General features: G+C 44.0%; 1 protein-coding gene across 4 annotated transcripts in view; it reads right to left on the bottom strand.

Annotated features, from left to right (window-relative positions):
• The window catches only part of SFSWAP (splicing factor SWAP), an 82,442-nt gene that overhangs the window by 25,916 nt on the left and 40,386 nt on the right, over positions 1-16,140 (bottom strand). For 3 of the 4 annotated variants that reach the window (XM_029221278.1, XM_029221252.1, XM_029221271.1), the window contains exons 12-13: positions 10,991-11,218; positions 9,677-9,867 (exon numbers count right to left, since the gene is read on the bottom strand). In XM_029221278.1, coding sequence (XP_029077111.1) covers positions 9,677-9,867; positions 10,991-11,218 — 419 coding nt within the window. The remainder of the gene's footprint in view (positions 1-9,676; positions 9,868-10,990; positions 11,219-16,140) is intronic. The other variant, XM_029221262.1, reaches the window with a different exon arrangement.

The following is a 16,140-nucleotide window of genomic DNA, read 5'->3' as shown; positions in this document are numbered from 1 at the left end:
GCAGGCGGTGCTTGATTTCAGGACTGATGTATGAAAGGACTGATAGTCACTCATCCTGTAAACAGTTACCAAGTGTCTATTACACACGAGGCACTACTCTGGCACTGATACGGAAAGATCCCTAGCAGAAGTGAAAAGAATCGAGATACCAGAATAATGGACAGGGCACAGTCCTATTATTGTAATATTCAAAATCTATTCCTAAATAAATAGGATGATGGGTGCCAGGGGCTTGGAGAGGGGAGCGGGGAGCTGGTGTTTAATGCGCACAGCTTCAGTTTGGGAAGATGGAGAAGTTCTGGAGGTGGATGGTGGGGATGGCTGCACGACAACATGAATGTACGTAATGCCCCTGAACTATATGCTTAAAAAGCGTTAAAATGAAAAACTGCATGTATATTTTACGCAATAAAAAATGAATTAAAAACGGATACTTTGGAGACGGTGGGGAAGATGGCGGAAGAGTGAGACACGGAGATCACCTTTCTCCTCACAGATACATCAGAAATACATCTACACGTGGAACAACTCCTACAGAACACCGACTGAATGCTGGCAGAAGACCTCAGACCTCCCAAAAGGCAAGAAACTCCCCACGTACCTGGGTAGGGCAAAAGAAAAAAGAATAAACAGAGACAAAAGAATAGGTACGGGACCGGCACCACGGAGGTGCAGGGAGGAGCAGGGCGGAGACTGCGGATGGCGGAGGGGGAAAGCTTCGGAAACGTGGAGGAGAGCAACAGGGGTGCGGAGGGCAAAGCGGGGAGATTCCTGCACAGAGGGTCGGTGCCGACCGGCACTCACCAGCCCGAGAGGCTTATCTGCTCACCCCCCGGGGCTGGTGGGGCTGGGAGCTGAGGCTCGGGCTTCGGTCGGAGTGCAGGGAGAGGACTGGGGTTGGCGGCGTGAACACAGCCTGCAGGGGGTTAGTGCACCACGGCTGGCCGGGAGGGAGTCCGGGGAAAACTCTGGACCTGCCGAAGAGGCAAGAGACTTTTTCTTGCCTCTTTGTTTCCTGGTGCGCGAGGAGAGGGGATTAAGAGCGCTGCTTAAAGGAGCTCCAGAGATGGATGCGAGCCGTGGCTATCAGCGCGGACCCCAGAGACGGGCGGGAGACGCTAAGGCTGCTGCTGCCGCCACCAAGAAGCCTGTGTGCAAGCACAGGTCACTATCCACAAACCCTTCCGGGGAGCCTGTGCAGCCCGCCACTGCCAGGGTCCCGGGATCCAGGGACAACTTCCCCGGGAGAACGCACGGCGCGCCTCAGGCTGGTGCAACGTCATGCCGGCCTCTGCCGCCACAGGCTCGCCCCGCATCGTGCCCCTCCCTCTCCCCCCGGCCTGAGCGAGCCGGAGCCCCCAAATCAGCGGCTCCGTGTTTTCTTTTAATATATTATTTTAAAATAATATCCTAGCAAATTCTACCACCATTTGAGTGATTAATAAACAATAAAACTTTCATTTATTTTCTAGCACCTGAAAACATCACTAAACCTTTCAACTGAAGTATGTATAGATGAATGTGCAGACCAAAGTAAAAGCATCAAGATAATTATATTTAAAAATGAGTCAGGATTAAAGGCGATGTCCTCCTTTTTAAAAGCATATTGCAGTATTCCAAGTACATATCCTTACTCTCAGCGGCTCCTTTAACCCCGTCCTATGTGAGTGAAGAACACACGCCCTCCTGCGACCTACGCGCAGAGGCGGGGCCAAATCCAAAGCTGAGCCCCCCAGCTGTGCGAACAAAGAAGAGAAAGGGAGGGAAATCTCTCCCAGCAGCCTCAGGAGCAGCGGATTAAAGCTCCACAACCAACCTGATGTACCTGCATCTGTGGAATACCTGAATAGACAACGAATCATCCCAAATTCAGGAGGTGGACTTTGAGAGCAAGATTTATGATTTTTTCCCCTTTTCCTCTTTTTGTGAGTGTGTATGTGTATGCTTCTGTGTGAGATTTTGTCTGCATAGCTTTGCTTTCACCATTTGTCCTAGGGTTCTATCTGTCCGTTTTTTTTACTTAAAAATTTTTTTTCTTAATATTTTTTATTTTAATAACTTTATTTTATTTGATCTTACTTTATTTTATCCTTTCTTTCTTTCTTCCTTCCTTCCTTTCTTTCCTTCTTTCTTTCTACTTTTTCTCCCTTTTATTCTGAGCCGTGTGGATGAAAGGCTCTTGGTGCTGCAGCCAGGAGTCAGTGCTGTGCCTCCGAGTTGGCAGAGCCAACTTCAGGACACTGGTCCACAAGAGACCTCCCAGCTCCACGTAATATCAAATGGCGAAAATCTCCCAGAGATCTCCATCTCAACACCAACACCCAGCTTCACTCAACGACCAGCAACTACAGTGCTGGACACCCTATGCCAAACACCTAGCAAGACAGGAACACAATCCCACCCATTAGCACAGAGGCTGCCTAAAATCATAATAAGTCCACAGACACCCCAAAACACACCACCAGACGTGGACCTGCCACCAGAAAGACAAGATCCAGCCTCATCCACCAGAACACAGGCACCAGTCCCCTCCACCAGGAAGCCTACACAACCCACTGAACCAACTTTAGCCACTGGGGACAGACACCAAAAACAATGGGAACTACGAACCTGCAGCCTGTGAAAAGGAGACCCCAACCACAGTAAGTTAAGCAAAATGGGAAGCCAGAGAAACACACAGCCGATGAAGGAGCAAGATAAAAACCCACCAGACCTAACAAATGAAGAGGAAATAGGCAGTCTACCTGAAAAAGAATTCAGAATAATGATAGTAAAGATGATCCAAAATCTTGGAAATAGAATAGAGAAAATGCAAGAAACTGTAACAAGGACCTAGAAGAACTAAAGATGAAACAAGCAATGATGAACAACACAATAAATGAAATTAAAAATACTCTAGAAGGGATCAATAGCAGAATAACTACGGCAGAAGAACGGATAAGTGACCTGGAAGATAAAATAGTGGAAATAACTACTGCAGAGCAGAATAAAGAAAAAAGAATGAAAAGAATTGAGGACAGTCTCAGAGACCTCTGGGACAACATTAAATGCACCAACATTCGAATTATAGGGCTCCCAGAAGAAGAAGAGAAAATATTTGAAGAGATTACAGTTGAAAACTTCCCTAATATGGGAAAGGAAATAGTTAACCAAGTCAGGAAACACAGAGAGTCCCATACAGGGTAAATCCAAGGAGAAACACACCAAGACACATATTAATCAAACTGTCAAAAATTAAATACAAAGAAAACATATTAAAAGCAGCAAGGGAAAAACAACAAATAACACACAAGGGAATCCCCATAAGGTTAACAGCTGATCTTTCAGCAGAAACTGTGCAAGCCAGAAGGGACTGGCAGGACATATGTAAAGTGATGAAGGAGAAAAACCTACAAGCAAGATTACTCTACCCAGCAAGGACCTCATTCAGATTTGATGGAGAAATCAAAACCTTTACAGACAAGCAAAAGCTGAGCGAGTTCAGCACCACCAAACCAGCTTTACAACAAAGGCTAAAGGACCTTCTCCAGGCAAGAAACACAAGAGAAGGAAAAGACCTACAATAACAAACCCAAAACAATTAAGAAAATGGGAATAGGAACATACATATTGATAATTACCTTAAATGTAAATGGATTAAATACTCCCACCAAAAGACACAGACTGGCTGAATGGATACAAAAACAAGACCCATATATATGCTGTCTACAAGAGACCCACTTCAGACCTAGAGACACATACAGACTGAAAGCGAGGGGATAGAAAAAGATATTCCATGCAAATGGAAACCAAAAGAAAGCTGGAGTAGCAATTCTCACATTAGACAAAATAGACTTTAAAATAAAGAATATTACAAGAGACAAAGAAGGACACTACATAATGATCAAGGGATCAATCCAAGAAGAAGATATAACAATTGTAAATATTTATGCACCCAACATAGGAGCACCTCAATACATAAGGCAAATACTAACAGCCATAAAAGGGGAAATCAACAGTAACACATTCATAGTAGGGGACTTTAACACCCTACTTTCACCAATGGACAGATCATCCAAAATGGAAATAAATAAGGAAACACAAGCTTTAAATGACACATTAAACAAGATGGACTTAATTGATATTTATAGGACACTCCATCCAAAAACAACAGAATACACATTTTTCTCAAGTGCTCATGGAACATTCTCCAGGATGGATCATATCTTGGGTCACAAATCAAGCCTTGGTAAATTTAAGAAAATTGAAATTGTATCAAGTATCTTTTCCAACCACAATGCTATGAGACTAGATATCAATTACAGGAAAAGATCTGTAAAAAATACAAACACGTGGAGGCTAAACAATACACTACTTAATAACGAAGTGATCCCTGAAGAAATCAAAGAGGAAATAAAAAAATACCTAGAAACAAATGACAATGGAGACACGACGACCCAAAACCTATGGGATGCAGCAAAAGCAGTTCTAAGAGGGAAGTTTATAGCAATACAATCCTACCTTAAGAAACAGGAAACATCTCGAATAAACAACCTAACCTTGCACCTAAAGCAATTAGCAAAAGAAGAACCAAAAAACCCCAAAGTTAGCAGAAGGAAAGAAATCATAAAGATCAGATCAGAAATAAATGAAAAAGAAATGAAGGAAACGATAGTAAAGATCAATAAAACTAAAAGCTGGTTCTTTGAGAAGCTAAACAAAATTGATAAACCATTTGCCAGACTCATCAAGAAAAAAAGAGAGAAGACTCAAATCAATAGAATTAGAAATGAGAAAGAAGAAGTAACAACTGACACTGCAGAAATACAAAAGATCATGAGAGATTACTACAAGGAACTCTATGCCAATAAAATGGACAACCTGGAAGAAATGGACAAATTCTTAGCAATGCACAACCTGGCAAGACTGAATCAGGAAGAAATAGAAAATATGAACAGACCAATCACCAGCACTGAAATTGAAACTGTGATAAAAAATCTTCCAACAAACAAAAGCCCAGGACCAGATGGCTTCACAGGAGAATTCTATCAAATATTTAGAGAAGAGCTAACACTTACCCTTCTCAAACTCTTCCAAAATACAGCAGAGGGAGGAACACTCCCAAACTCATTATACAAGGCCACCATCACCCTGATACCAAAACCAGACAAGGATGTCACAGAGAAAGAAAACTACAGGCCAATATCACAACACAGATGCAAAAATCCTCAACAAAATACTAGCAAACAGAATCCAACAGCACATTAAGAGGATCATACACCATGATCAGGTGGGGTTTATTCCAGGAATGCAAGGATTCTTCAATATACGGAAATCAATCAATGTGATACACCATATTAACAAACTGAAGGAGAAAAACCATTTGGTCATCGCAATAGATGCAGAGAAAGCTTTCGACAAAATTCAACACCCATTTATGATAAAAACCCTCCAGAAAGCAGGCAGAGAGGGAACTTTCCTCAACATAATAAAGGCCATATATGACAAACCCGCAGCCAACATCGTCCTCAATGGTGAAAAACTGAAAGCATTTCCACTAAGATCAGGAACAAGACAAGGTTGCCCACTCTCACCACTCTTATTCAACAGAGTTTTGGAAGTTTTAGCCACAGCAATCAGGGAAGAAAAGGAAATAAGAGGAATCCAAATCAGAAAAGAAGAAGTAAAGCTGTCAGTGTTTGCAGATGACATGATACTATACATAGAGAATCCTAAAGATGCTACCAGAAAACTACTAGAGCTAATCAATGAATTTGGTAAAGTAGCAGGATACAAAATTAATGCACAGAAATCTCTGGCATTCCTATACACTAATGATGAAAAACCTGAAAGTGAAATCAAGAAAACACTCCCATTTACCACTGCAGCAAAAAGAATAAAATATCTAGGAATAAACCTACCTAAGGAGACAAAAGACCTGTACGCAGAAAATTATAAGACACTGATGAAAGAAATTAAAGATGATACAAATATACCATGTTCTTGGATTGGAAGAATCAACATTGTGAAAATGACTCTACTACCCAAAGCAATTTACAGATTCAATGCAATCGCTAGCAAACTACCAATGGCATTTTTCACAGAACTAGAACAAAAAATCTCGCAATTTGTATGGAAACACAGAAGACTCCAAATAGCCAAAGCAATCTTGAGAAAGAAAAATGGAGCTGGAGGAATCAGGCTACTTGACTTCAGACTATATTACAAAGCTACAGTAATCAAGACAGTATGGTACTGGCACAAACACAGAAATACAGATCAATGGAACAGGATAGAAAGCCCAGACATAAACCCACACACATATGGTCACCTTATCTTTGATAAAGGAGGCAAGAATATACAGTGGAGAAGAGACAGCCTCTTCAGTAAGTGGTGCTGGGAAAACTGGACAGCTACATGTAAAAGAATGAAATTAGAACACTTCCTGACACCATACACAAAAATAAACTCAAAATGGATTAAAGACCTAAATGTAATGCCAGACACTATAAAACTCTTAGAGGAAAACATAGGCAGAACACTCTATGACATACATCACAGTAAGATCCTTTTTGACCCACCTCCTAGAGTAACGGAAATAAAACCAAAAATAAACAAATGGGACCTAATGAAACTTAAAAGCTTTTTGCACAGCAAAGGAAACCATAAAAAAGATGAAAAGACAACCCTCAGAATGGGAGAAAATATTTGCAAACGAAGCAACTGACAAAGGATTAATCTCCAAAATATACAAGCAGCTCATGCAGCTCAATATCCAAAAAACAAACAACCCAATCCAAAAATGGGCAGAAGACCTACATAGACATTTCTCCGAAGAAGACATACAGATGGCCAACAAACACATGAAAGGATGCTCAACATCACTAATCATCAGAGAAATGCAAATCAAAACTACAATGAGGTGTCACCTCACACCGGTCAGAATGGCCATCATCAAAAAATCTACAGACAATAAATGCTGGAGAGGGTGTGGAGAAGAGGGAACCCGCTTATACTGTTGGGGGGAATATAAACTGATACAGCCACTATGGAGAACAGTATGGAGGTTCCTTAAAAAACTAAGAATAGAACTACCATACGACCCAGCAATCCCACTCCTGGGCATAAACCCTGAGAAAACCATAATTCAGAAAGAGTCATGCACCCCAATGTTCACTGCAGCCAGGACATGGAAACAACCTAAATGCCCACCAACAGACAAACGGATAAAGAAGATGTGGTACATATATACAATGGAATATTACTCAGCCATAAAAAGAAACGAAACTGAGTTATTTGTAGTGAGGTGGATGGACCTAGTCTGTCATACAGAATGAAGTAAGTCACAAAGAGAAAAAGAAATACCGTATGCTAACACATATATATGGAATCTAAAAAAAAAAAAGGGTTCTGAAGAACCATGGGGCAGGACAGGAATAAAGATGCAGATGTAGAGAATGGACTTGAGGACACGGGGAGGGGGAAGGGTATAAGCAAGGATGAAGTGAGAGAGTGGCATGGACATATATACACTACCAAACGTAAAATAGATAGCTAGTGGGAAGCAGCTGCATAGCACAGGGAGATCAGCTCGGTGCTCTGTGACCACCTAAAGGGGTGGGATAGGGAGGGTGGGAGGGAGACGCAAGAGGGAGGAGATATGGGGATATATGTATAGCTGATTCACTTTGTTATACAGTAGAAACTAACACAGCATTGTAAAACAATTATACTCCAATATAGATATTAAAAAAAACCCAAAACAAACAAAAAGCCCAAGTTTTATTAGAAAATATAGATGCAACCATGTAACATAATGGGTTACAGTATCTATGTATCTATGTATGCAGATACCTTTTAATTAAGCCCTATATTCCCTGCGCAAATGACATCAAAACAATAAAGGAAATTAAAGTAGCCCACTCACACCCCTCCCATGTGGCAGCTCGCTCACCTTCTTAAGTTCCCTGCCCCCCCCCCCAAACTATATGCGCGTTTTTACAGCTGCAGCCATAAACGTGGAGCTGTTCTGTACTCTGCCTCTCCCCCCTTTTCTATCTGTGGCGGTTATAGCAGCTGCATGTTTTCATCACTGCCCTGGCGCAGAGGTGCTCCCAAAGCCAGGGCATGACTGCAGGTGCTCTTCTGGGCCCGCCTGCCTTTGGCCTCCCCAGGCGGCCGCCTCCGGAAGCAGCACAGGGAAGCACAAAGGCGGCCAGGCCGGTGCTCCAGCAGGTGGCCGGGTGCCCAGGAAGATGGCAAGTGCGCCCAGCCCGCCAAGGTGCAGCCCACAGTCCACAGGCTCTCACGGAAGCTGGCATTCGTGCTCCCCAGCCTGATCCAGCTACCATTTTTGAGGTCTCCTGCCAGATTTGAATTTCAGACCGACTCCTGAGGTGAGAAAGCTGATTCGACCTTCAACAGAATGCTGAAAATCTGAACTTAGAATGCTGCTTTCCATGGAGAAGCAAAAACCAGTGGCTACATGCAGCAAAAATCAGTTTTTAGTAACGGCCTTAGATGCTCAGAAATGTCAACATAATTAAAGTAAAAAACGCACAGCGCCCGTTCTACGTTACAGGAAAAAGGCAGCTGCGAAAGACGTCTGGGGACCCCTGGAGAAGCGGAGCAGGCCGTGTTCTGAGCAGTCCAACGCCCCATGCCCCACTGCCATGTGAAGGGAGGAAATGGGCCAGGGACTAAGCTGTGGTTCTACAGCTTAGGAAAGAGTTGTGAGGATCTGACCCCTTTAAGAGAAGACGACGGTAACCATATCTTACTTTTCTTTTTAATTAAAGTGCTGCTATTAACACAGACCCCTGAGTAAGGTTCTTGGCCGTCAGTGTGAGCTCAAGGGCCACTGCTGTGGCAGGAGCCTCACTGCTCTGGTGAGTCTGTCCAGGCCCGAGGCGGCCCTCACAGCCGAAGCTGTCCTGCAGCTCCTGGGAGGCTCACCACGAAGCACAGGCTCCCAGCCTGGGCCCCGAGGTCCGTGTCTGTGACACTGCACCCAGTATTTGCTGTGCATGTGCACTCAGGGAGTTTTCATCAGGTTCTTACTGACCCCAGCGATACAGTACAGACAGACCTCATTTTATTGTACTTCACAGATACCGCGGGGTTTTTTGTTGCTGTTGTTTGTTTTTATACAAATCGAAGGTTTGTGGCAACTCTGCGTCGATCAAGTCTATCAGGGCCACCTTCCCAAGAGCACTTGCTTATTTCATGTCTCTGTGTCACATGTTGGTAATTCTCGTAATGTTTCAAACTTTTTCATTATTAGATCTGTGATCAGTGATGTGACTGTTGCAAAAAGATTACCACTCGCTGAAGGCTCAGATGATGGTTGGCATTTTTTAGCAATAAAGGGTTTTTAAATGGAGGTATGTATATATTTTTCAGACATAATGCTATTGCACACTTAATAGACTACAGTATAATGTAAACGTAACTCTTATACACACTGGGAAACCAAGAAGCGCATGTGATTTGCTTCGCTGCTATGGTCTGGAACTGAAACCACGGTATCTCCGAGGTCTGCCCGGAAAAGCACGCGATCCCACGTGGCAGAAGGGCAGGGTCTGCTCACAGCCTTCATGCGGGCTCGAGCGCTGAGTGGCCGGAGGAACCCACACTCAGGTGCTTTTACCAACCACGCTTTGCCCAGAACACAGACGTGGACTCTTGTTTAACTCACCTCGACGCTGAAAGGATTTTCTTCCACTTTCCCGACTTCTGCTTCTGGCAGGGGATTTTTTAAGGTTTGTAAAAATAAAGCTGCTTTCCTTTTACGTTCCGCTTGAAGCTGCTTCTCCTTCGATTCCTTAGACGCCTGGGCGAGCTTTTCCCTGGCAGCGGCTGCCAGTCGGTCCTCCAACTTTTGCTTTGCTTAAGGAATAAACAGAAAACAAGATGTTTAGAGCAAGCAGTACTGTATAGATCTCTTGCTATCTTAATTTCCATGGGCAGTAAAAGGGTCATGAAACATAATGCAGTTATCTTAAAACGTGAATATGATACAGGTTTCAGGAAAGGCCAACAAATCGGGCAAACAATTCTCAGAGAATTAGTTTACAATGCTTTTACTATTGGTGCTTCTCACATTTTACATTCAAAATCGAAGTCAGAAAGTTGCTGGGATTCCACAGCAGTGAAACCTGAAATGATGAAAACCTCGGAATGGTTCTCATAAACATGCGCCCAAATTACCAGGTAAGGAACACCGTGAAAAGTGTTTTATTCCAAATGATCTGACACACGGTTCACTCCACACGCAATAAATGCAGATTTAGGTACACATGCATGAACACAAGTGTGCTCGCGGGGAGCAGCACAACGCTAGTTCCCGAGAGCAGGGCATCCTGTGGTTAAAGAATGACCTTCCATCAAGGTTGCGTGATCTGTTTGTGTATACAAAGAAAAATTCATTCACAAAACCAGTTAGAACAGATAAATACTGCAAACGCAACTGTTAATTCACTACTTTAGTGAGAGCAGAACAGAACTTATTTTGGAGGAGGGACAGAACACGACAAGACGTTCCCCACAAACACTGCTAGCCATGCGTCAGAGGCAAGCGGTGGCCACACCGTGACCCCTGAAGACGAGCCACAGCCTGAAAACCAGCTTGGGCCCCAGCACCTTCAAGGGTCCGATGGTTCTGCAGGGGGATGGCCTCGCAAAGAGGCGTCTCCCAGCTCGGAACATTACCCCGAGCTGGGCGCACAGGCTGAGCATTTGCCCCAAGGCTGCCATTAAAGCCTTCTTGGCCACCCTCAGCTGATCCTCTGAAAACAAATCGCCGAGGGCACTGCATCTGAGCTTAAGGAACAGCAGTGCTCCTCACTCCACAGAGAACTTCTCAGGTGAGCCAAAGCAGCCCACGGCTCCCCAGTGGTTCTGATTTCCAAAGGCTGGAGACTCTAGCTGGCAGTCTCGTAGTTTTGGCTTAGTAGGTTAATCTTGTATTTATGTACTTTTCTTTTAAGAAGTTTAAAACATATTGACAAACCTTGCTTTGCTTCTAGCTCCTCCTGGGTAAGTTGAGGCCGCTTCTCCTCAACAACTACACAGGGTGGGGCAACTGCCGGGTTAGTGATTGTAGCACTACTAGAACTTTCTTGGCCTTCTTTGCTTTCTTCATCATCACTGTCATCATCTAGCTTAACACGATTTTTTTCCAGGGGAAGTAGATCATTTTCTTTGGCCTTGATTGCAAAGCTTATTGGAGCAAATGAAGCTATTGAGAAAAGGTGAAAATGGTAATACATTTTTAAGTAACTGGAAGCACAGAGCAGAAATCTACACGGGCCCCACCATCCACATGAGCATCAGCTGGTGGAGCAATGTCTTGAGTGGAGCCACATCTTACGCAGAGGGAGGTTCTAGGGGCCGCAGGCAGTGCCTGTGATGTCAGAGGGCATTTAAGAGGACATCACACGTGCTGAGCCCGATGGAGGGGAAGGCAGAGCACCGGCTCCATCTCGGGCCACGTCAGGATGCACACACTGAGTGCCAGCTGGGGTCACTCTATGGGCAAATGGTCAATTTTTGTTGTTTTCCTTTTTTTTCTGGGCTCAGCACATTGCTGAGTTTGCAGAAGTAAGCATATGATGGGACTCCACTATTAAAAGGTACTTCTAAAAAATCCCAACCATATAAGGTAACCTTTTCTTACAAAAGCAAGCTGCAGAAACTGTTCCTTTATTCAGCAAACGTTTGACTGGGTGCCTACTTTGTGCTAGGCGTTATGTCAGACTATTCTCTGCACCTTTAAGAAAATCTTAAACCTAGTGTAACAAAAATTTAGGTGGTTCAATTTTTCTCTCCTAGAATATTTGGAAATTTTAATTGAAGAGAAATACAAAGGCCCCAAAGGAAACAATCTTCTTCCCCTTCCCCCGTCTACTCAGCACTCACTGAGTCCCTGCGTCCTCAGACTATGGCAAATGGCTCCTAACAACACCTAACTGGTTGTAATGAGATACTTTATTTTTAAAAAACATGTGTTATTACTGATGAAAGCTATTCAAGTAAACCACAGCGAAGGGCAATGTCAAGTGCAGTGCAAACGGGCTGCCTCTGAGAGGGAAGTGGATCTAGGTTACCGAAGGCAGGTTCTGATGTGGCTATAACTGTGGAGGTGAGCTCACCCGGCTGCCCCCGCCCTGGGCTTCTCTACTTTCAGCATTTTACGGTTCCAAACCCAAGTGTGACTTGAAGCTGGTAAATAACCCAGATCTTTGACATATAATCATCTCTCGTCAATAATCTCTCAAGCTACACAGCACACCCCAAGATGTTAAATGTTAGCAAAGTGATATTTTATACGTCAGAATGAAAAGGGGGCAAAATCAGTCTCTGTGTTGATTATGCAACGCCATGCACTTGCACTGTGCGTGGTGCGCTGAGGTCTACCTTCCTAACAACCCCCAAACAAAGATATAGCACGGGGTGGAAAGCACACTTTGCTGGGAGAGTCAATATTAACCATTTTACCGTGGTTATGTTAAGAACGGCCCTTATCTTTTGGAGATAAATGCGATCACACTGATGGATAAAATGCCATGATGTTGGGATCTGCTTCAGAATATCCTGGGGGTGGGCTGGACTGAGAATTCTAAGATGTGTCCTGCGTTGGCCACGGGCGCTGGATGCTAGCACTGCGTGTGTGACTATTACACCAGGCTCTGTTTCTGTACTTGTTTGAAATTCTCCGTAAGAAAATACTTTCATAATATTAACCGTTTATAGCCTCTAGTAATATGGTCTCTTTAAGAACAGAGTCAAAGAAACAGAGAAAAGAAAACTTCAGTTAAATGTTAATCAAAATTACTCAAGTTAACTTGGGCTAAAGTATTATATCACAAAATAATTTTAAAACAATTACTCCCAATCTCTTCCTCCAAATTAAAAAATATGCAATCAACAAATATATTAAAATGAAAACTTCCGGAACACAGTTTAATGCATGTCGAATACAGTGCCAAACAGCACCACTGTTCGATACACGCTTTAAAGTGATTTAGGGACTTCCCTGGTGGTGCAGTGGTTAAGAATCCGCCTGCCAATGCAGGGGGACACGGGTTCGAGCCCTGGTCTGGGAAGGTCCCACATGCCGCAGAACAACTAAGCCCGTGCGCCACAGCTACTGAGCCTGTGCTCTAGAGCCTGCGAGCTGCAACTACTGAGCCCACGTGCCACAACTACTGAAGCCCGTGAGCCCTAAAGCCCATGCTCCGCAACAAGAAGCCTGTGCACTGCAATGAGTAGCCCCTGCTCGCCACAACTAGAGAAAGCCCGCGCGCAGCAACGAAGACCCAACGCAGCCCCCAAAATAAATAAATAAATAAATTTATATTAAAAAAAAATAGTGACGTAATAAAAGAACTGACTAATGTGCAGAGTCTCCACGCCTCACCTCACTTAACATTTGCAACCCCCGGAGGAGACAGATACTATCAGGCCTCCCCATTACAGATAAGGAAACTGAGGCTCAAAAGGTCGAGTAAGCTTCCCAGCGTAGCTCAGCCAGAAAGCAGGGGATGAGGAACTATTCTCTTTGGAGAATTACTCAGTTACACAACTACTGCTTCCACCTGGAACCTTATTTGCAAGTCACTTCACAACACGTGAAAAGCACTTCCTACAGCCTTCAGCGGCTTCCTGTTGTGTTAAGGATGAGCAGCAGCTGTGGAGGGGCCCCTCTCCCACTCCCCGCTCCTGCACTGCGCTCCAGCCACGCCCTGCCTTCTGCCTGGAGCCGTCATCCTTTTCTCATGCCTGGCTTTCTTGCTCGTCTCATCTCAAATGAAGCCTCTCCTCAGACAGGCCCTGCCCGGCCTCTCTCCTTCACGCCACTCTTGACGTTCTGTGTTGTGTGTGCAGTCTGGTCACCCCGGAGCCTGGAGCGGGCAGGACCGCAGGACTAACGTGGCCCCGGTGTGCACTGATGCAGAGCAGCCTGTGCTCAGGAAACACGCATGAGTGAGCCGACGGCGCCCGGCCCTCCACCTTCCACATCAAATATGCTTCCTTTCTTAAGGTATCAAGTTTCATTACTAACTTTTAACTTCTAAGGTAATACATATTCTCTACAGGAAATTTTGAAAACACAAGTGAACAAAATGAAAGACCAACTGCTATTCAGATACGGGAAAGAAATGATCTGAACACAATGGTTCCGAGGCACGTACGTGTGCATGTGTACAAACACACGAAAAATGGGACCATACTTTATAGCCTGCTTTTCACTTAGTAAGTGACACCTTTCCATAGAAAAAGTTTAGACATCTTTCCATGTCAACATACATCATTTTAATAAATGGCAATAATATTTCTTAGTATGGACATGCCAACTGATTTCAGTCTCCCATGATGGTTCCCAATTTTTTATTTTTAAAAGCCCATGAGCCTTGGGAGGAACACCTGGTCGAGACGTCCTGGTGAGCCAGATGTTTCTAGGAGTGGGAGGGCATCCACATTTAGGGTTTGTTCCCCATCATTGGGCTCTCCCCTGGAGAGGCCTTACTGACAACACTCCAAGGACAACGCACGAGTGAGGGTCCTGCCACTTGCACGCTCTCTGTTACTTTCTAACTTTACCAAATTGGAGGCAAAGAACAGTATCTTGTTAGTGAGGATATATTTTAAAAGTTTAGGACTTCCCTGGTGGTGCAGTGGTTAAGAATCCGCCTGCCAGTGCAGGGGACACGGGTTCGAGCCCTGGTCCAGGAAGATCCCACATGCTGCAGAGCAACTAAGCCCACGTGCCACAACTACTGAGCCTGCACTCTAGAGCCTGCGAGCCACAGCTACTGAGCCTGTGTGCCACAACTACTGAAGCCTGTGCTCCGCAACAAAAGCCACCACAATGAGAAGCCCGCGCACCACCATGAAGAGTAGCCCCCGCTCGCCGCAACTAGAGGGAGCCCGTGTGCAGCAACAAAGACCTGATGCAGCCAAAAAAAAAAAAAAAAAGTTTATTCACTGACCAACTGTTTTCCTTCTTTTGTGAACTACCTTTTCATGTCCTTTGTTTTTCTACTGCAGTGACTTTTCTTACTGATTTACAAGAGCTCTTTCTATAGCAAGGACTTTGACCTTTATCTTCTGTTATATTAGCCATCACTGCCATCCTGACATTTGTCTTTCAACTTTATACAGGCCCAGTTCCCATCAGACCTATCTTTCTTTATCATTCATGGCTTCAATTCTTAGAAAATCCTTTCCACTCAGACTAGAAAAAAATTACCTTTATTTTCTTCTACTTCATGATTTTATTTTTTATGTTTAAACACTTAAATCTATCTGGAATCACTATAATTGTCAGAGGTAATGTGAGAGTCTTATTTTTTTTCACAACGGAGAGCCTGTTTTTGCAACGTCAATTACTGTCATACTAGGGAAGCTTTATCATAAGAATCTCAGGAAATGTTGGTGCTTTTCCAGCATCTGTTAGCAAGGTAAGACTGTCCTTGGAGGTTTTTCTGGCGGGATGCCGCACTGGGATGGCTGCAAGGAACGCCACCTGCTCATACCTGCTCTCACTGTCGTTCCAAGCTTGCTTCCATCTGAGGTGCTAACATCTGGGTTTCCCAGGGGTCCTGGCCTGCAGACTGCTAAGCTTTATGGGGTTAAGGTGCTAGGGCTGGAGAGCTTCCTAACTTTCCATCTTTGGGCTCTGGAGTAGCTTTAATCAGACAGGCTTTTCTCTTTCTTGAGGGAAGTTACCTTGACCTTAACTTTGTCCTGGCCTGCCTGCTTTTAGAGGTATTTCACTGACCAGTTTTCTAAATTCTTTCAGGCCTATAGATCTGTCGTCTTACTGCCTCTCTGGAGACATTTTAGCAATTGATCAATATATTTTCTTAGACAATTTTTTTCAGTTATTTTCAAATTTAGTTAAATATATTGTTCTCGTGTACTTAAAAAATACCGTGTTTTCTCTCTCATTATGCTGTGCATTTGCTCTTTTTTCTGTATTAAACTTGTACAATGATGATAAGTTTTACTGGTCTTTTATTATATCCTCACCCATTTCTGCTTTGATTTTTATTGATTCTCCTTTTCTTTTCTTACATGCATTTTTTGTTTGTTTTTGTTTTTGTTTTTTTGCGGTACGCGGGCCTCTCACTGTTGTGGCCTCTCCCGTTGCGGAGC

This window comes from Monodon monoceros, unplaced genomic scaffold (genome assembly GCF_005190385.1).
Source record: "Monodon monoceros isolate NGI ecotype Baffin Bay Population unplaced genomic scaffold, NGI_Narwhal_1 Super_Scaffold_1, whole genome shotgun sequence".
NCBI lineage: Eukaryota > Metazoa > Chordata > Mammalia > Artiodactyla > Monodontidae > Monodon > Monodon monoceros.
The sequence above is the reverse complement of the archived record's forward strand: the minus strand, read 5'-3'. Positions and strand labels throughout refer to the sequence as shown.